The sequence below is a fragment of the Coregonus clupeaformis genome, chromosome 26, assembly GCF_020615455.1.
Source record: "Coregonus clupeaformis isolate EN_2021a chromosome 26, ASM2061545v1, whole genome shotgun sequence".
NCBI lineage: Eukaryota > Metazoa > Chordata > Actinopteri > Salmoniformes > Salmonidae > Coregonus > Coregonus clupeaformis.
Window position 1 is genome coordinate 12908622 of NC_059217.1, and position 16176 is coordinate 12924797.

The 16176-nt window shown below is 46.6% G+C and overlaps 1 protein-coding gene across 1 annotated transcript in view; it reads left to right on the forward strand.

The window, feature by feature from the left end:
* Positions 1-16176, forward strand: part of LOC121540392 (insulin receptor-like) — a 208826-nt gene that overhangs the window by 171755 nt on the left and 20895 nt on the right. The window contains exons 4-10 of the mRNA XM_041849235.2: positions 10890-11029; positions 11259-11406; positions 11615-11829; positions 12175-12301; positions 12722-12960; positions 13197-13364; positions 13575-13773. Coding sequence (XP_041705169.1) covers positions 10890-11029; positions 11259-11406; positions 11615-11829; positions 12175-12301; positions 12722-12960; positions 13197-13364; positions 13575-13773 — 1236 coding nt within the window. The remainder of the gene's footprint in view (positions 1-10889; positions 11030-11258; positions 11407-11614; positions 11830-12174; positions 12302-12721; positions 12961-13196; positions 13365-13574; positions 13774-16176) is intronic.

Sequence of the window (16176 nt, forward strand, 5' to 3'; positions counted from 1 at the left end):
CCCTCACGGACACACAGACAGGGCTGTGACTGGTAGGCAGTAGCGAAGGACTCCCAACAGTCCCTGATGTCGCATTGGCTGCAGAATGAAAAGTATAATCTAGCAACTTCCTTCCCATCATACTGGATGGCATGTGTGTGGATGGCGTGTGTGTGAGAGAGGGAGAGAATCTCGCTAGGAACAAAATATAATTTGTTTTGCATCTGAGACCTTTTTATAACATCTGAGTTGTTTGGATTCAAAATCTAAGTTGTTGACCAATGGGTATTACTGTAAAGTTTTTCGTTTTTTCTTTCCATGATCATTATGGAGTTTATCCACCCGGCCACATTTTAATGTCAGTGTAAAAACAAGAAGATTTTGTCACGTTGTATAATGATTTGAAGATGGGCAGGAATACGTATTATGGGTTTTATTTACTCCACCCAAGACAAACACGTATATATATATATATACCAAAGGGATGTAACCCAAACAAAGAGCGAGGTGTAACCTCTACACAATACACGGGACGAGACCCGTGAACAACAAGAGCACAATACACGGTACTCACGAGACCAACGGACATGGGACAATAATCGACAAGGACAATGGGGAACAGAGGGCACATATATACACATTCTAATCAGGGGGAATGGGAACCAGGTGTGTGTAAAGAGCCAAGACAGTCCGGGGTTGGTGGTAATGATCCATGTCAGTGACGCCTAGAAAGCAGGTGACATAGACCTCCGGAACTGGTGAACGGAATGAGCAGTAGTACCGGGGGGATCCGTGACAGATTTGGCTGATTGATGTACTGTGTATTGTGCTCTTGTTGTTTACGGGTCTCGTCCTGTGTAGCTCAGTTGGTAGAGCATGGCGTTTGCAACGCCAGGGTTGTGGGTTCGATTCCCACGGGGGGCCAGTATGAAAAATGTATGCACTCTCTAACTGTGTCGCTCTGGATAAGAGCGTCTGCTAAAATGACAAAAATGCAAAAATATATATAAAGCAAAGCTTGATAAAATGGAACCTCTAATCCCACGGCAGCATTTGGTTCGATATGAACGGAAGCGTCCGGTAGGTTCAGCACACGCTGGCTAACACATACTCTACAGGTTTCATGTGCTGTGCTGGGATTATTAACACGCTCATAAACAGGCAATTAAGACAGCCAGCAAACGTGGTGGACTGCATTAAATAGGTGGCTGATAAAGGGGGCGTTTGATGCCATTGTCTTCCCCATCGACATCGTTGAGTTTTGGAAGCCAGATTGCATGGCGTTTGCAACGCCAGGGTTGTGGGTTCGATTCCCACGGGGGGCCAGTATGAAAAATGTATGCACTCTCTAACTGTGTCGCTCTGGATAAGAGCGTCTGCTAAAATGACAAAAATGCAAAAATATATATAAAGCAAAGCTTGATAAAATGGAACCTCTAATCCCACGGCAGCATTTGGTTCGATATGAACGGAAGCGTCCGGTAGGTTCAGCACACGCTGGCTAACACATACTCTACAGGTTTCATGTGCTGTGCTGGGATTATTAACACGCTCATAAACAGGCAATTAAGACAGCCAGCAAACGTGGTGGACTGCATTAAATAGGTGGCTGATAAAGGGGGCGTTTGATGCCATTGTCTTCCCCATCGACATCGTTGAGTTTTGGAAGCCAGATTGCCAGGTTCAGCACACGCTGGCTAACACATACTCTACAGGTTTCATGTGCTGTGCTGGGATTATTAACACGCTCATAAACAGGCAATTAAGACAGCCAGCAAACGTGGTGGACTGCATTAAATAGGTGGCTGATAAAGGGGGCGTTTGATGCCATTGTCTTCCCCATCGACATCGTTGAGTTTTGGAAGCCAGATTGCCATTGCCCCCCCACCAACACTAGGGTGGACGATTGCCTTTTAGCTTATGTCTAAAACAGATATGTGTGGTCAGGGATGCAAAGACTGAAAGTGGTATTAAAGAGCAGCATTATGTTCTTTTTGAGTGAATAGAAAAACTAGTGCTTGTTTTGTGAATGAACTGGCGAGTCCCTTTTCACTAGGTCCCTGGCTGCTCGGCTGTTTTGTGAATGAATTCCTGAAAGGCAAAGCTATCAGAGCTCTGTAGCTCAGCTCTGCTCTCTGTGTGTCAGAGAGAAAGGCAATCACTGAGCCTCACCGCATAAACACTTCCACTATGCAACCACTTCCTCACTCTCTCTCCCCCTTTTCTCCCACTCCCTTTTGTTTCTCTTGTCACTCAGTCGCTTCCTTTCGTGCACACTCCCTTTCATGCTCTCTCTCTCTCCCTTTCTAGCTGACTTCCTGTCTTTCTCTCTCCTTCGCTCTCACTTATTTCAATTAGGCACTCTTCCCATCTTTTATTGCCGAATGTTGTCGTCTTTCATCCTGGATTCCAGAGAGAGAGCGAGAGAGAGAGGAAAAACACAAAGAGAGGGGGAAAGAGAGAGCTGGAGGGCCGGTGGGACATGTTATTGTGCTGTCTGGTGTCTGTGTGTCGGAACTCTAAAATAACGAGGGAGGAGGGGAAGAGAGGGATGAGGAAGTCTCCCAGGTCCACCCAGCTAGCTACTGTAGACGAGGGGAATTACACAATCAAATTCTCCCGAATGCCTATGGCTTCATTTAATGAATTATCAAAATAATGTACAGAATTATGCAAATCCCCAGATCTGCACTCATTCATTATTTGTCATTCAATTTCAAGGTCTTGTTTGATACTTGTTGAGCATCAGAAGGAATTCTTCTCTTAAGACCCTTTCTCACAAATAATTTGTATGCAAAAAATTAATACGAGCACGTCTTGTTTATGACGCCGTTCACACCAATTGCTAAATATTGTCCTGCCACAATCCGTCAATATGTAATGGCAGACCTGATGGAAACAGAACATTTAACTTTTCAAATATCGACAAAACACAATACGCTAGAGAAGGTGGGATCTTTTTGTGTCGGTAAAATGAATTATGCAAGAAATGTCGGTGGAGACGCTTTTATGCACAAATATTGATATAATAACCATCATATCGAAGTAAACTTGGTGACAGGTTGTGTGGTCCTCCCACTACGACTTGTCGGGAAAGCATGCAGTTTATTAGGCTACAGATTAAATAAATGATGATGAACTTCACAGGGTAGTGAAAGTGCAAGGTGATGAGCTTGATGCTTCTTTCCAATAAATATCGAGGGTCTTATTCTGGTGATATGATAATTGATGCTTGGCTGCCGTTTGACGAATAAAAATAATATTGCTTTTATGTCCATAATAATAATCTCATCATGTAGGGCAGGCTATACGTGCGCTCTAGCCAACAGCACGCAGATAGCGCTGTGCATGTAGCAATACCAGAGTGGGCAAACTCGCTATATAATTCAAAAAAGAATTGTGAGAAAACCATCAGTAGAGTTGAAAATGCCATGGAAACCCATTTTAACTTTACATTTTTATTCAGTAGGCCTACATGGGAATTTAACCTCAAAAGGTATTTTTATATGTGCACTACATCATCACTCACAGCCTTTTATCTGCAACAAGGCAATTTGATGGAAACACATCTCTGGAGGGAAAATGTTGAATATTTGTATGAAAATATGTCGCAAATTTGATGCAAATCTAGCTACTGACAGATTGCACATGGCCACTGACAGTGTGAATTAATGCATTTCTCTCTGCCTGTATTGTACGTTTGCAATTAATCAGTGCAGCAATGTATCAATTTTGCCAATGTAATCACATCACACCAGAGCTACACATCGTTTTCACCATTCAAACTTCCCTGCCAGGTCATTACCAATGCTGTAGACAATTTTGTAGCCATTCAGCAAGCAAGAGGATCGATCGATGCTTCTCTCCTCGAATAGGCCTAGGCCTATTAGTTTAAAAAAATTGGTTGAGGGCCTCCTGAGTGGCGCAGCGGTCTAAGGCACTGCATCGTAGTGCTAGAGGCGTCACTACAGACCCAGGTTCGATCCCAGGCTGTGTCACAACCGGCCATGATCGGGAGTCCCATAGGGCGGCGGACAATTGGCCCAGCGTCTTCCGGGTTAGGGGAGGGTTTGGCCGGGGGGGCTTTACTTGGCTCATCGCGCTCTAGCGACTCCTTGTGGCGGGCCGGGCACCTGCAGGCTGACCTCGGTTGAACGGTGTTTCTTCCGAGACATTGGATGCAGCTGGCTTCCGGGTTAAGTGGGCGGGTGTTAAGAAGCGCGCTTTGGCGGGTCATGTTTCGGAGGACGCATGACTCGACTTTCACCTCCTGAGCCCGTTGGGGAGTTGCAGCGATGAGATAAGATCGAAATCCTTTCATGGTTCATCCTATAAGATGAATAGCTTATCCTAATATTTTCAGTAGCATACTATTTCTCCATAGTATATTATTTTCTCTCTCATTACTGCATCCTCTCTAGCCACTTTGAGCAACATATTGCCACTTAATTGTTTTACTGGACTGATGGCCTGCATCTGATGGTCAGTCTGAGGGGAGGGAGGGAGCAGCGGTAAGACTGCCTCTCATGCACCGTTTACATCGTACATTTCATTACGCCGTACGAAATCTTCACAGAGTCTTGCCCGTTACTGAACGGACAAGTGTAGTTGCAAAATATGACCTTTTCATTCAAGACAGAATGAATACACTGCTAAAAAAAATAAAGGGAAGACTTAAACAACACAATGTAACTCCAAGTCAATCACACTTCTGTGAAATCAAACTGTCCACTTAGGAAGCAACACTGATTGACAATAAATGTCACATGCTGTTGTGCAAATGGAATAGACAACAGGTGGAAATTATAGGCAATTAGCAAGACACCCCCAATAAAGGGCTGGTTTTGCAGGTGGTGACCACAGACCACTTCTCAGTTCCTATGCTTCCTGGCTGATGTTTTGGTCACTTTTGAATGCTGGCGGTGCTTTTACTCTAGTGGTAGCATGAGACGGAGTCTACAACCCACACAAGTGGCTCAGGTAGTGCAGCTCATCCAGGATGGCACATCAATGCGAGCTGTGGCAAGAAGGTTTGCTGTGTCTGTCAGCGTAGTGTCCAGAGCATGGAGGCGCTACCAGGAGACAGGCCAGTACATCAGGAGACGTGGAGGAGGCCGTAGGAGGGCAACAACCCAGCAGCAGGACTGCTACCTCCGCCTTTGTGCAAGGAGGAGCAGGAGGAGCACTGCCAGAGCCCTGCAAAATGACCTCCAGCAGGCCACAAATGTGCATGTGTCTGCTCAAACGGTCAGAAACAGACTCCATGAGGGTGGTATGAGGGCCTGACGTCCACAGCTGGGGGTTTTGCTTACAGCCCAACACCGTGCAGGACGTTTGGCATTTGCCAGAGAACACCAAGATTGGCAAATTCGCCACTGGCGCCCTGTGTTCTTCACAGATGAAAGCAGGTTCACACTGAGCACATGTGACAGAGTCTGGAGATGCCGTGGAGAACGTTCTGCTGCCTGCAACATCCTCCAGCATGACCGGTTTGGCGGTGGGTCAGTCATGGTGTGGGGTGGCATTTATTGGGGGGCCACACAGCCCTCCATGTGCTCGCCAGAGGTAGCCTGACTGCCATTAGGTACCGAAATGAGATCCTCAGACCCCTTGTGAGACCATATGCTGGTGCGGTTGGCCCTGGGTTCCTCCTAATGCAAGACAATGCTAGACCTCATGTGGCTGGAGTGTGTCAGCAGTTCCTGCAAGAGGAAGGCATTGATGCTATGGACCGCCCGTTCCCCAGACCTGAATCCAATTGAGCACATCTGGGACATCATGTCTCACTCCATCCACCAACGCCACGTTGCAACACAGACTGTCCAGGAGTTGGCGGATGCTTTAGTCCAGGTCTGGGAGGAGATCCCTCAGGAGACCATCCTCCACCTCATCAGGAGCATGCCCAGGCGTTGTAGGGAGGTCATACAGGCACGTGGAGGCCACACACACTACTGAGCCTCATTTTGACTTGTTTTAAGGACATTACATCAAAGTTGGATCAGCCTGTAGTGTGGCTTTCCACTTTAATTTTGAGGGTGACTCCAAATCCAGACCTCCATGGGTTGATACATTTGATTTCCATTGATCATTTTTGTGTGATTTTGTTGTCAGCACATTCAACTATGAAAAGAAAAAAGTATTTAATAAGATTATTTCATTCATTCAGATCTAGGATGTGTTATTTTAGTGTTCCCTTTATTTTTTTGAGCAGTGTATTTTTTTTCAGGGGATAATAAAATGTATTTTGTTTAGTTACTTTTTCCTCAACTTGTTTCTCTAAGTCAAAAGTCATATAATATAATAGTCTTAACAGCCTTTATTTATTATTTAACATTACTATTAAAATAGTACTCACTAGGAATGGGTCATTGTTTATTCAACGCTGGTCTGACCAATCGGAATCCACACTTCAAGATTGTTTTGATCACACGGACTGGAATATGTTCCGCGTAGCTTCCGAAAATAATTTAGACGAATACACTGAAACGGTGACTACGTTTATCAGGAAGTGTATAGGTGATGTTGTGCCCACTGTGACTATTAAAAACCTACCCTAACCAGAAACCGTGGATAGATGGCAGCATTCGCGCCAATCTGAAAGCGCAAACCACCGCATTCAACCATGGCAAGGTGACTGGGAATATGGCAGAATACAAACAATGTAGCTACTCACTCCGCAAGGCAATTAAACTGGAAAAACATCAGTATAGAGACAAAGTGGAGTCGCAATTCAACGGCTCAGACACGAGACGTATGTGGCAGGGTCTACAGACAATCTTGACAAGCTAAACACCTTCTTCGCCCGCTTTGAGGATAACACAGTGCCACTGACGAGGCCCACTACCAAGGACTGTGGCCTCTCCTTCTCCGTGGCCGACGTGATTAAGACATTTAAGCCTGTTAACCCCCGCAAGGCTGCCGACCCAGACAGCATCCCTAGCCACGTCCTCAGAGCATTCGCAGACCAGCTGGCTGGTGTGTTTATGGACATATTCAATCTCCCTCTTTCCCAGTCTGCTGTTCCCACATGCTTCAAGATGGCCACCATTGTTCCTGTACCCAAGAAAGCAAAGGTAACTGAATTAAATGACTATCGCCCTGTAGCACTCACCTCTGTCATCATGAAGTGCTTTCAGAGACTAGTCAAGGATCATATCACCTCTACCTTACCTGTCACCCTAGACCAACTTTAATTTGCTTACCGCCCCAATAGATCCACAGACGATGCAATCGCCATTATACTGCACACTACCCTATCCCATCTGGACAAGAGGAATACCTATGTAAGAATGCTGTTCATAGACTATAGCTCAGCATTCAACACCATAGTACCCTCCAAGCTCATCATCAAGCTCGAGGCCCTGGGTCTGAACCCCGCCATGTGCAACTGGGTCCTGACCTTCCTGACGGGCCGCCCCCAGGTGGTGAAGGTAGGAAACAACATCTCCACTTCGCTGATCCTCAACACAGGGGCCCCACAAGGGTGCGTGCTCAGCCCCCTCCTGTACTCCCTGTTCACCCATGACTGCGTGGCCAAGCACGCCTCCAACTCAATCATCAAGTTTGCAGACGACACAACAGTAGTAGGCTTGATTACCAACAATGACGAGACCGCCTACAGGGAGGAGATGAAGGCTCTGGGAGTGTGGTGCCAGGAAAATAACCTCTCACTCAACGTCAACAAAACAAAGGAGATGATCGTGGACTTCAGGAAACAGCAGAGGGTGCACCCCCCTATCCACATCGACGGGACCGCAGTGGAGAAGATGGAAAGCTTCCAAGTTCCTTGGCGTACACATCACCGACAAACTGGAATGATCCACCCACGCAGACAGTGTGGTGAAGAAGGCGCAACAGAGCCTCTTCAACCTCAGGAGGCTGAAGAAATTCAGCTTGGCACCTAGAACCCTCACAAACATTTACAGATGCACAATTAAGAGTATCCTGTCGGGCTGTATCACCACCTGGTACGGCAACTGCACCGCCCGCAACCCCAGGGCTCTCCAGAGGGTGGTGCGGTCTGCCGAACGCATTATTGGGGGCAAACTACCCAGCCTCCAAGACACATACAGCACCCGATGTCACAGGAAGGCCAAAAAGATCATCAAGGACATCAACCACCCGAGCCACTGCCTGTTCACCCTACTATCATCCAGAAGGCGAAGTCAGTACAGGTGCATCAAAGCTGGGACCGAGAGAATGAAAAACAGGGGATGGTGTTCTTGGGGTCATAGGCAGCATTCCTCCTCCTCCAAACACGGTGAGTTGAGTTGATGCCAAAGAGTTCCATTTTGGTCTCATCTGACCACAACACTTTCACCCAGTTCTCCTCTGAACCATTCAGATGTTCATTGGCAAACTTCAGATGGCCCTGTATATGTGCTTTCTTGAGCAGGGGGACCTTGCGGGCGCTGCAGGATTTCAGTCCTTCACTGCGTAGTGTGTTACCAATTGTTTTCTTGGTGACTATGGTCCCAGCTGCCTTGAGATCATTGACAAGATCCTCCCGTGTAGTTCTGGGTTGATTCCTCACCGTTCTCATGATCATTGCAACTCCACGAGGTGAGATCTTGCATGGAGCCCCAGGCCGAGTGAGATTGACAGGTCTTTTGTGTTTCTTCCATTTACGAATAATCGCACCAACTGTTGTCACCTTCTCACCAAGCTGCTTGGCGATGGTCTTGTGGCCCATTCCAGCCTTGTGTAGGTCTACAATCCTGTCTCTGACATTCTTGGAGAGCTCTTTGGTCTTGGCCATGGTGGAGAGTTTGGAATCTGATTGATTGATTGCTTCTGTGGACAGGTGTATTTTATACAGGTAACAAGCTGAGATTAGGAGCACTCTCTTTAAGAGTGTGCTCCTAATCTCAGCTCGTTACCTGTATAAAAGACACCTGGGAGCCAGAAATGTTTCTGATTGAGAGGGGGTCAAATACTTATTTCCCTCATTAAGATGCAAATCAATTTATAACATTTTTGACATGCGTTTTTCTGGATTTTTTTGTTGTTATTCTGTCTCTCACTGTTCAAATAAACCTACCATTAAAATTATAGACTGATCATTTCTTTGTCAGTGGGCAAACATACAAAATCAGCAGGGGATCAAATACTTTTTTCCCTCACTGTGTATGTATATTTTCTTAAATTCCATTCCTTACTAGTTTTGTGTGTATTAGGTATATGTTGTGAAATTGTTAGATTTTACTGCACTGTCGGAGCTAGAAGCGCAAGCATTTTGCTACACCCGCTATAACTGTCACGATCGCTCATGAACGAGAAGGACCAAGGCGCAGCGAGATATGCATTCATCTTTATTACACGTACTGAAAACACGACAAAACAACAAACGAAACGTGACGTCCAAGGTAGACTAATAACATACCTCACACGGAACAAGATCCCACAACTGACTGGTGCCAAAAGGCTGCCTAAGTATGGACCCCAATCAGAGACAATGAGCTACAGCTGCCTCTGATTGGGAACCACCCTGGCCAACATAGATCTAAACGATCTAGAAACAAAACATAGAAATAAACACCACACGAAATATACACACCCTGACTCAACAAATTACCGTCCCCTGAGTCAGGACGTGACAATAACATCTGCTAAACACGTGTATGTGACAAATACAATTTGATTTGATTGGATTTGAAGTTGCTAGCTATCCCATAAAGCCGAAAACCACAGAGTTTCATCTTATTCTGTGGTTTGGTAACTTCCTGTTCTTCAACAGACTCTAGCTGGACTGAAGACGACACAAAGTTAGAAAAATGTCAAAGTATACGGCGTCCGTCTCGCAATGGAGCCTTTAACCGGAAGGGGGCGTTGCGTTTCCACTCCGTTGTAGACGTCCCCATTGAAATGTGAACCTTATGGGTATTGTGAACAAGGCTTCACCCGACTCACCGTCCCTCCGCTCTCCCTCCCTCCGCTTAGAAAAGTGGACACAGTCTTCCAGCTGATGGCAAAACTCAAGTAGCATTGCATTATTTCAGCCTCATGCTCCAATTCATGTTTTTAGTCTGTGTGTATTACCAGAGAAAGTGAATTATTCCTCTATATAAAAAAAAGACACAAGCTGCTAATAAGAACAACGCAAGCTTATCGGAACACTGCTATACTCATTCATTGCAGCTGCAGTGCTGGTTGTAGCATGAGTGGAAGTAGGGAGAATGCGCATTTTATGGCTTACAAAAGTGTTAAACAAAGTGTTGACAGTGCTGAATAACTTACTTATAAAAACAGCAGCTCTTTGTTGTGTTCATTGAGTCTGTCTCTAGTAATGGTTTTAAAAGTGTTTAAATCTCACAGTATCAACTTTGCAAACAGAGTCATCTGAGCTATTTGATTGGCCAACGGTAGGCCTATAGGTGCACTTGATTTGCTCTCTGGGCCTGCCGGGTAGGCGGAGTTCTAACTTCAGACACATGAAACACTTTGCCTTCCCGGTGCTAGGGCTGCTGAATCAAGTGCACCTACCGCCAACAGCACAAAACTAATTTAAAAAATTGGAACGCAAGGCTTTATCATTGGGTTTTTTACAGAAATGTTGGTGATCGACTAGGAATGTAATCGACCGCGATCGACCGGTTGGTGACCACTGGTATACAGTGATATAGAGGTGATAGGAGAAAGTGTTCCTTGTCTGGGGACATTGTTCACCTCTTGGGTAATGGCGTGGGGCTGTAACAACAATCAGTTCCTCAAGGGGTTTTGGCATCTTTTGAGGAATGTCTCAAACTTGACAACACTGATTTTGATCACACCGACTACCGTTATTTCATTCCTTTGCTAGGATGAAATGACATTTCCTTATCAGCTAGCTTGTTGTGAGGTGACACCATGTGTTATGAGTGTGTGACAGTGGGCCACAACTAGTGTTTGTGTGTGTGTCTTTCTCTCTGCAGGTTGAACTGTACCCCGTGTGCAGGGCTGTGTCCTAAGATGTGTACGGGGCTGAAGACAGTGGACTCTGTGACAGCAGCCCAGGCTCTGAGAGGATGCACTGTGCTCAACGGCAGCCTGATCATCAAGATCCGTGGAGGGAGTAAGTACAGTATACACCTACCCCTTCAATACCCCATCATCTATCCACCCCTTATCAAATTCAGGGTCCTTTCAACGACCCTCACCTACCTAGTATATTATTTAGTCACTTAAAAGACTCTCTTAGTGATTTTTCCAGGTGCTCAAAATGCTTTACATTGAAAGTAATTGAAACTCACCTCATCCACTACCAATGTGAACTGACTGTCTGTTTCTCCTCTTTCCATCAGACAACATAGCAGCAGAGCTGGAGGCTAACCTGGGTCAGCTGGAGGAGATAACAGGCTACCTGACCATCAAGAGAGCCTATGCCCTCGTCTCTCTCTCCTTCCTCCGCAAGTTACACATCATCCGAGGGGAGACCTTGACCCAAGATGGGTAGGTCTCGGGTAGAAGTGCACTATATAGGGAAAAGGTTCCATATCAGATTTTGGGTTGAAACATTGTCCAAATTAACATAGTACTTGGGAGCATAGACCAGTGTGCAGATTATTTTTCTTTTTTTTGCTTCTACTGCCATATCAGATGTGCCTTAGGTCTTACAGACTGACTAGTTTGTTCTTTTTCTCAACATGTACCTTCTCAGGAACTACTCGTTCTACGCGCTTGACAACCAGAACCTGCGTCAGCTGTGGGACTGGAACAAACATAACCTGACCATCCTCCAGGGGCGCATGTTCTTCCTTCACAACTCCAAGCTGTGCATGTCTGAGATCCGCAAGATGGAGGAGGTGACGGGCACCAAGGGGAGAGACATCAAGAATGAAATCGCCGGCAGGACCAATGGAGACCAGGCCTCCTGTAAGACCAGACAACACTTTAGACAAAAAATATAATCATATGGTCATGTAGTAGACGCTATTACTCAAAGGTTACTTATGGTTAACATTTACTATTACGTATTTAGTGGCCCTTTATGGCTCAGTTGGTAGAGCATGGCGCTTGCAACGCCAGGATTGTGGGTTTGATACTAAAATGTATGCACGCATGACTGTAAGTTGCTTTGGATAAAAGCGGTCAGTAGGTCAGATCTGTATTTACAGTTTTCTTTACTTCTTCTACAATATTGCTATTCTCTCACCTCCCTGATTCGCCCTGATCAATCCTCTCATTTGGCTGATGTCTGTCTCTGTTGTTGGTCTCCAGGTGAGAACCAGGTCCTGAAGTTCACCACAGTGCGCACGCAGTCAGACAAGATCCTCATCAAGTGGGAACCGTTCTGGCCGCCGGACTTCAGAGACCTACTAGGCTTCATGGTCCTCTACAAAGAGGCGTAAGTAGGAAACAATACATGAATACATAAATACCTAGAGGTGTACTGTGCTGCAAGTAAGTTAGTACCCTTGTCTGAGCCAGAATGGCCCATAGGGAAGGAGCCGATCATCTGTTTCTATAGGGTGAGGCAGCTTGATGGACATGTACACCCCTGGAGCGGACGTTATTCTATGGCAAGGTACTGCAGGTAGAAAAACATGAATACATATAAATTAAGAAGAAACACAAATACATTCAGAAAGAGGTAGAAGTACTGTGTGATGGACATGCCGGTAAGCAGTATTAAAAGACAAACATACCATGTCATTATTTAAGAACACTTTAGAAAGCTCCAGACCCTATAAGAATGTGACAGAGTTTGACTTGGCTTACGGTATATCTCTACTGTGTGTCTCTCTCTGTCCCCTTCCTTCTCCAGGCCTTATAAGAATGTGACAGAGTTTGATGGCCAGGATGCGTGTGGCTCTAACAGCTGGGTGATAGCTGACGTAGACCCTCCACCCCGGGCCACGGAGGGGGAGCCTGGCTACCTCATCCATACTATAAAGCCCTATACCCAGTACGCCATCATGGTCAAGACCCAGCTCTCCGCCTCAGATGAACACCAGGTCCTCGGGGCCAAGAGTGAGATCATCTACGTCCGCACCAATGCCACCAGTGAGTCAAAACAGTCTTCCGTCCTTACAACATTCTAATCTACTACATATCAAATCTTGTTGTGACCCAACAAATACACAAAACAATATATCTAGCTAGCTAGCTTTAACTCAAGTAATTTGTATTTTTACGTAACCAAAGACTCGGGAAACTAGATGCGATCCACCAATACGTCCCAACCCGCCAGTATGATGACAAACCCTACTTTAACCTTGTTGTGTGTTGTTATGTTTTAGAGCCGTCAGTGCCGCTGGACCCCATCTCCTCATCCAACTCGTCCTCTCAGATCATCCTGAAGTGGAAGCCCCCCACGGACCCCAATGGCAACATCACTCACTACCTGGTGTTCTGTCAGCAGCAGCCCGAGGACAGCGACCTCTACAAGTTTGACTACTGTCAAAAAGGTGAGACACAGAGGATTGTCATTATTCAGATGTTTACTTCATATTATAGTTAAAAAAAGGTAAATCAATCATATCAAATGATCTCATGGTTTTGTGTCTGATGATCTGTTGACCATTGAGAAAGGGGTTTCAGGGTCCACTATTTTGGGTTGGGATTCAGTTGGAACGTGACAGTTGTGATTGTAACCATCTCTCTCTGTCTGTGTGCAGGAATGAAGCTGCCGTCGCGGGCGCCCACCCATCTAGACACTGACGAGGAGCAAAAGTGGAACCAGACAGATGAGTCTGGGCCAGGGAGCCACTGCTGTGCCTGCCCCAAAACAGACACCCAGCTCAAGAAGGAGGCTGAAGAGTCTGAGTACCGCAAAACCTTCGAAAACTACATCCACAACGAAGTGTTTGAAGTCAGGTATGATAGCACAGTGTTTCCACTGCACTCATTTTGCTGTGGCACTGAGCCACGGAAAAATAATTGCCGCCACAAAAAATGAAATGGAACATGAAAAATATTTTCTGCTGAGGAGCACTTTGTAGATGCTAGAACAGCCCACATTTGGTTTTCCTCTGCAAACAAAACGAGTAATTAATATAAATATCTGACTACCCCATAGTAGAATAGTTTATCTATTTACCTAGTCGGCTTGTTGTGTGTTCTATGTGAGAAAAATATTCCTCTCTTGGTGCATTGAAGTTACGAGTGCCATAGGGAGGGAAACATGCATTCTGACAAGCAGTCAATGCACAACAATTCTTGCAATCGCGAAAACAGCAGTTGTAATGGCCTTTGTTAAAAAGAGGGCGATCCCAGCTTTCCATTCCTACTTTATTTATTTCTCAACTCCTAAATATGTGCGAACTGCACCAATTTTTAACCCAGAGTTTTTAGCAGCGGCATGGTTAAGCACATTACCGCTCCGCAATTAGCAGTGAGTGCATAGGGGAACTTGGGGTACACTACCTCAGAATAGTTTTGAAATAAAAATATTTGATCCTACACACTGAAGGCTGCAAAGCCGAAACGTCTGTGTACGCTATCCTTGATGCAGTGAAAAATATGAAACAATCTAAGAATGAAGTAAGTTTTATGAGACATCTTTTTGAGTGCGAACCCATTACACCTTTTATTTGTCGTAATTCACAGGTTTTACACACCAGCCAAGCTTCTGGGAGAGCGCGATGGTCCCCTTTTGATTAGTTAATGCCCAGCACCCCTCACCTTGTCAGCCAATCAGAGCACAACAGCCAGCAGCTCTGTGTCTGTGGTGTTATGCATAATTTGAAGCACTAATTCATGGGAGAGTGGGAGGGGGTAATTCACACCTAGCAGTGTTATCTAGCCTTGGCGGAAAACGCTGGGAAAATGGAAATGTCTCTCTCTCCGTGTGACAAATGAAATGCCTGCTCAACCCAAGCGTGATGATGGAGCATCAGGGCTGTGGAGGAGCTCTGAAGCAGACCAAGGAGGTTTAATTAGTGAAAGCCTCTCTATGCTCTATGCGTTCCATTCCCCTTTGATTGGGATTCCAGGAACATGTGAGTGTCACGTTGTATAATGACAGGAAGACAGGCGCAGGAATACGTATTAGGGGTTTTATTACTCCACCCAACACAAACACGTGTATATATATATGAAAGGGATGTAACCCAAACAAAGAGCGAGGTGTAACCTCTACACAATACACGGGACGAGACCCGTGAACAACAAGAGCACAATACACGGTACTCACGAGACCAACGGACATGGGACAATAATCGACAAGGACAATGGGGAACAGAGGGCACATATATACACATACTAATCAGGGGGAATGGGAACCAGGTGTGTGTAAAGAGCCAAGACAGTCCGGGGTTGGTGGTAATGATCCATGTCAGTGACGCCTAGAAAGCCGGTGATGTAGACCTCCGAAACTGGTGAACGGAATGAGCAGCAGTACCGGGGGGATCCGTGACAGTACCCCCCCCGACGCGGTGCAGCGGGACGGCACCGGCCTCGGGGGACGACCACACGGACGCGGTGCGGGTTGGTCAGGGCGCTGACTGTGAAAATCCCTGGTCAGCAAAGCGTCCACGATGTCTAATGGCCATACCCATCCCAGTCGATGAGGTAATGAGGTACTGGAGACGCCCCACCTCGAATCCAGGACTTCACGGATCGAGTACGCCGGACCTCCCTCGATGTCCAGAGGAGGAGGCGGGGCGTCACTGGGTCCAGCCTCAGCGAGGGGACCAGGCACCACTGGCCTGAGGAGAGACACATGAAAAGTCGGGTAAATGCGGTAATCACCCGGGAGTTGCAAATGGTGCATTACCTCATTAACCCTCCTCAGGTCTTTCAACTTCCCCACAAACCGCGGGCTCAGCTTCCGGCAGGGCAAGCGGAGGGGCAGGTTCCGGGTGGAGAGCCAGAGCCGGTCACCTGGAGAGAAAACAGGTGCCTCACTGCGGTGGCGGTCGGCCGACGCACGGCCCCTGGAGATGAGTGTGCGCAGCGTTTCAGATCTCCTCAACGCGCCGAAACCACTCGTCCACCGCAGGGGCCTCAGTCTGGCTCGGATGCCAAGGTGCCAGGGCCGGCTGATACCCCAACACGCACTGGACAGGAGTGAGGTTAGTAGAGGAGTGGCGGAGGGAATTCTGCACGTACTCAGCCCAAGGTAAGAAATCCGGCCACTCCCCCGGCCGGTCCTGACAGTAACACATCAGGAACCTGCCCACTTCCTGATTGACACTCTCCACCTGCCCATTAGCTTCAGGCCGGTACCCAGAGGTGAGACTGACCGTGACCCCCAGGCGTTCCATGAACGCTTTCCAT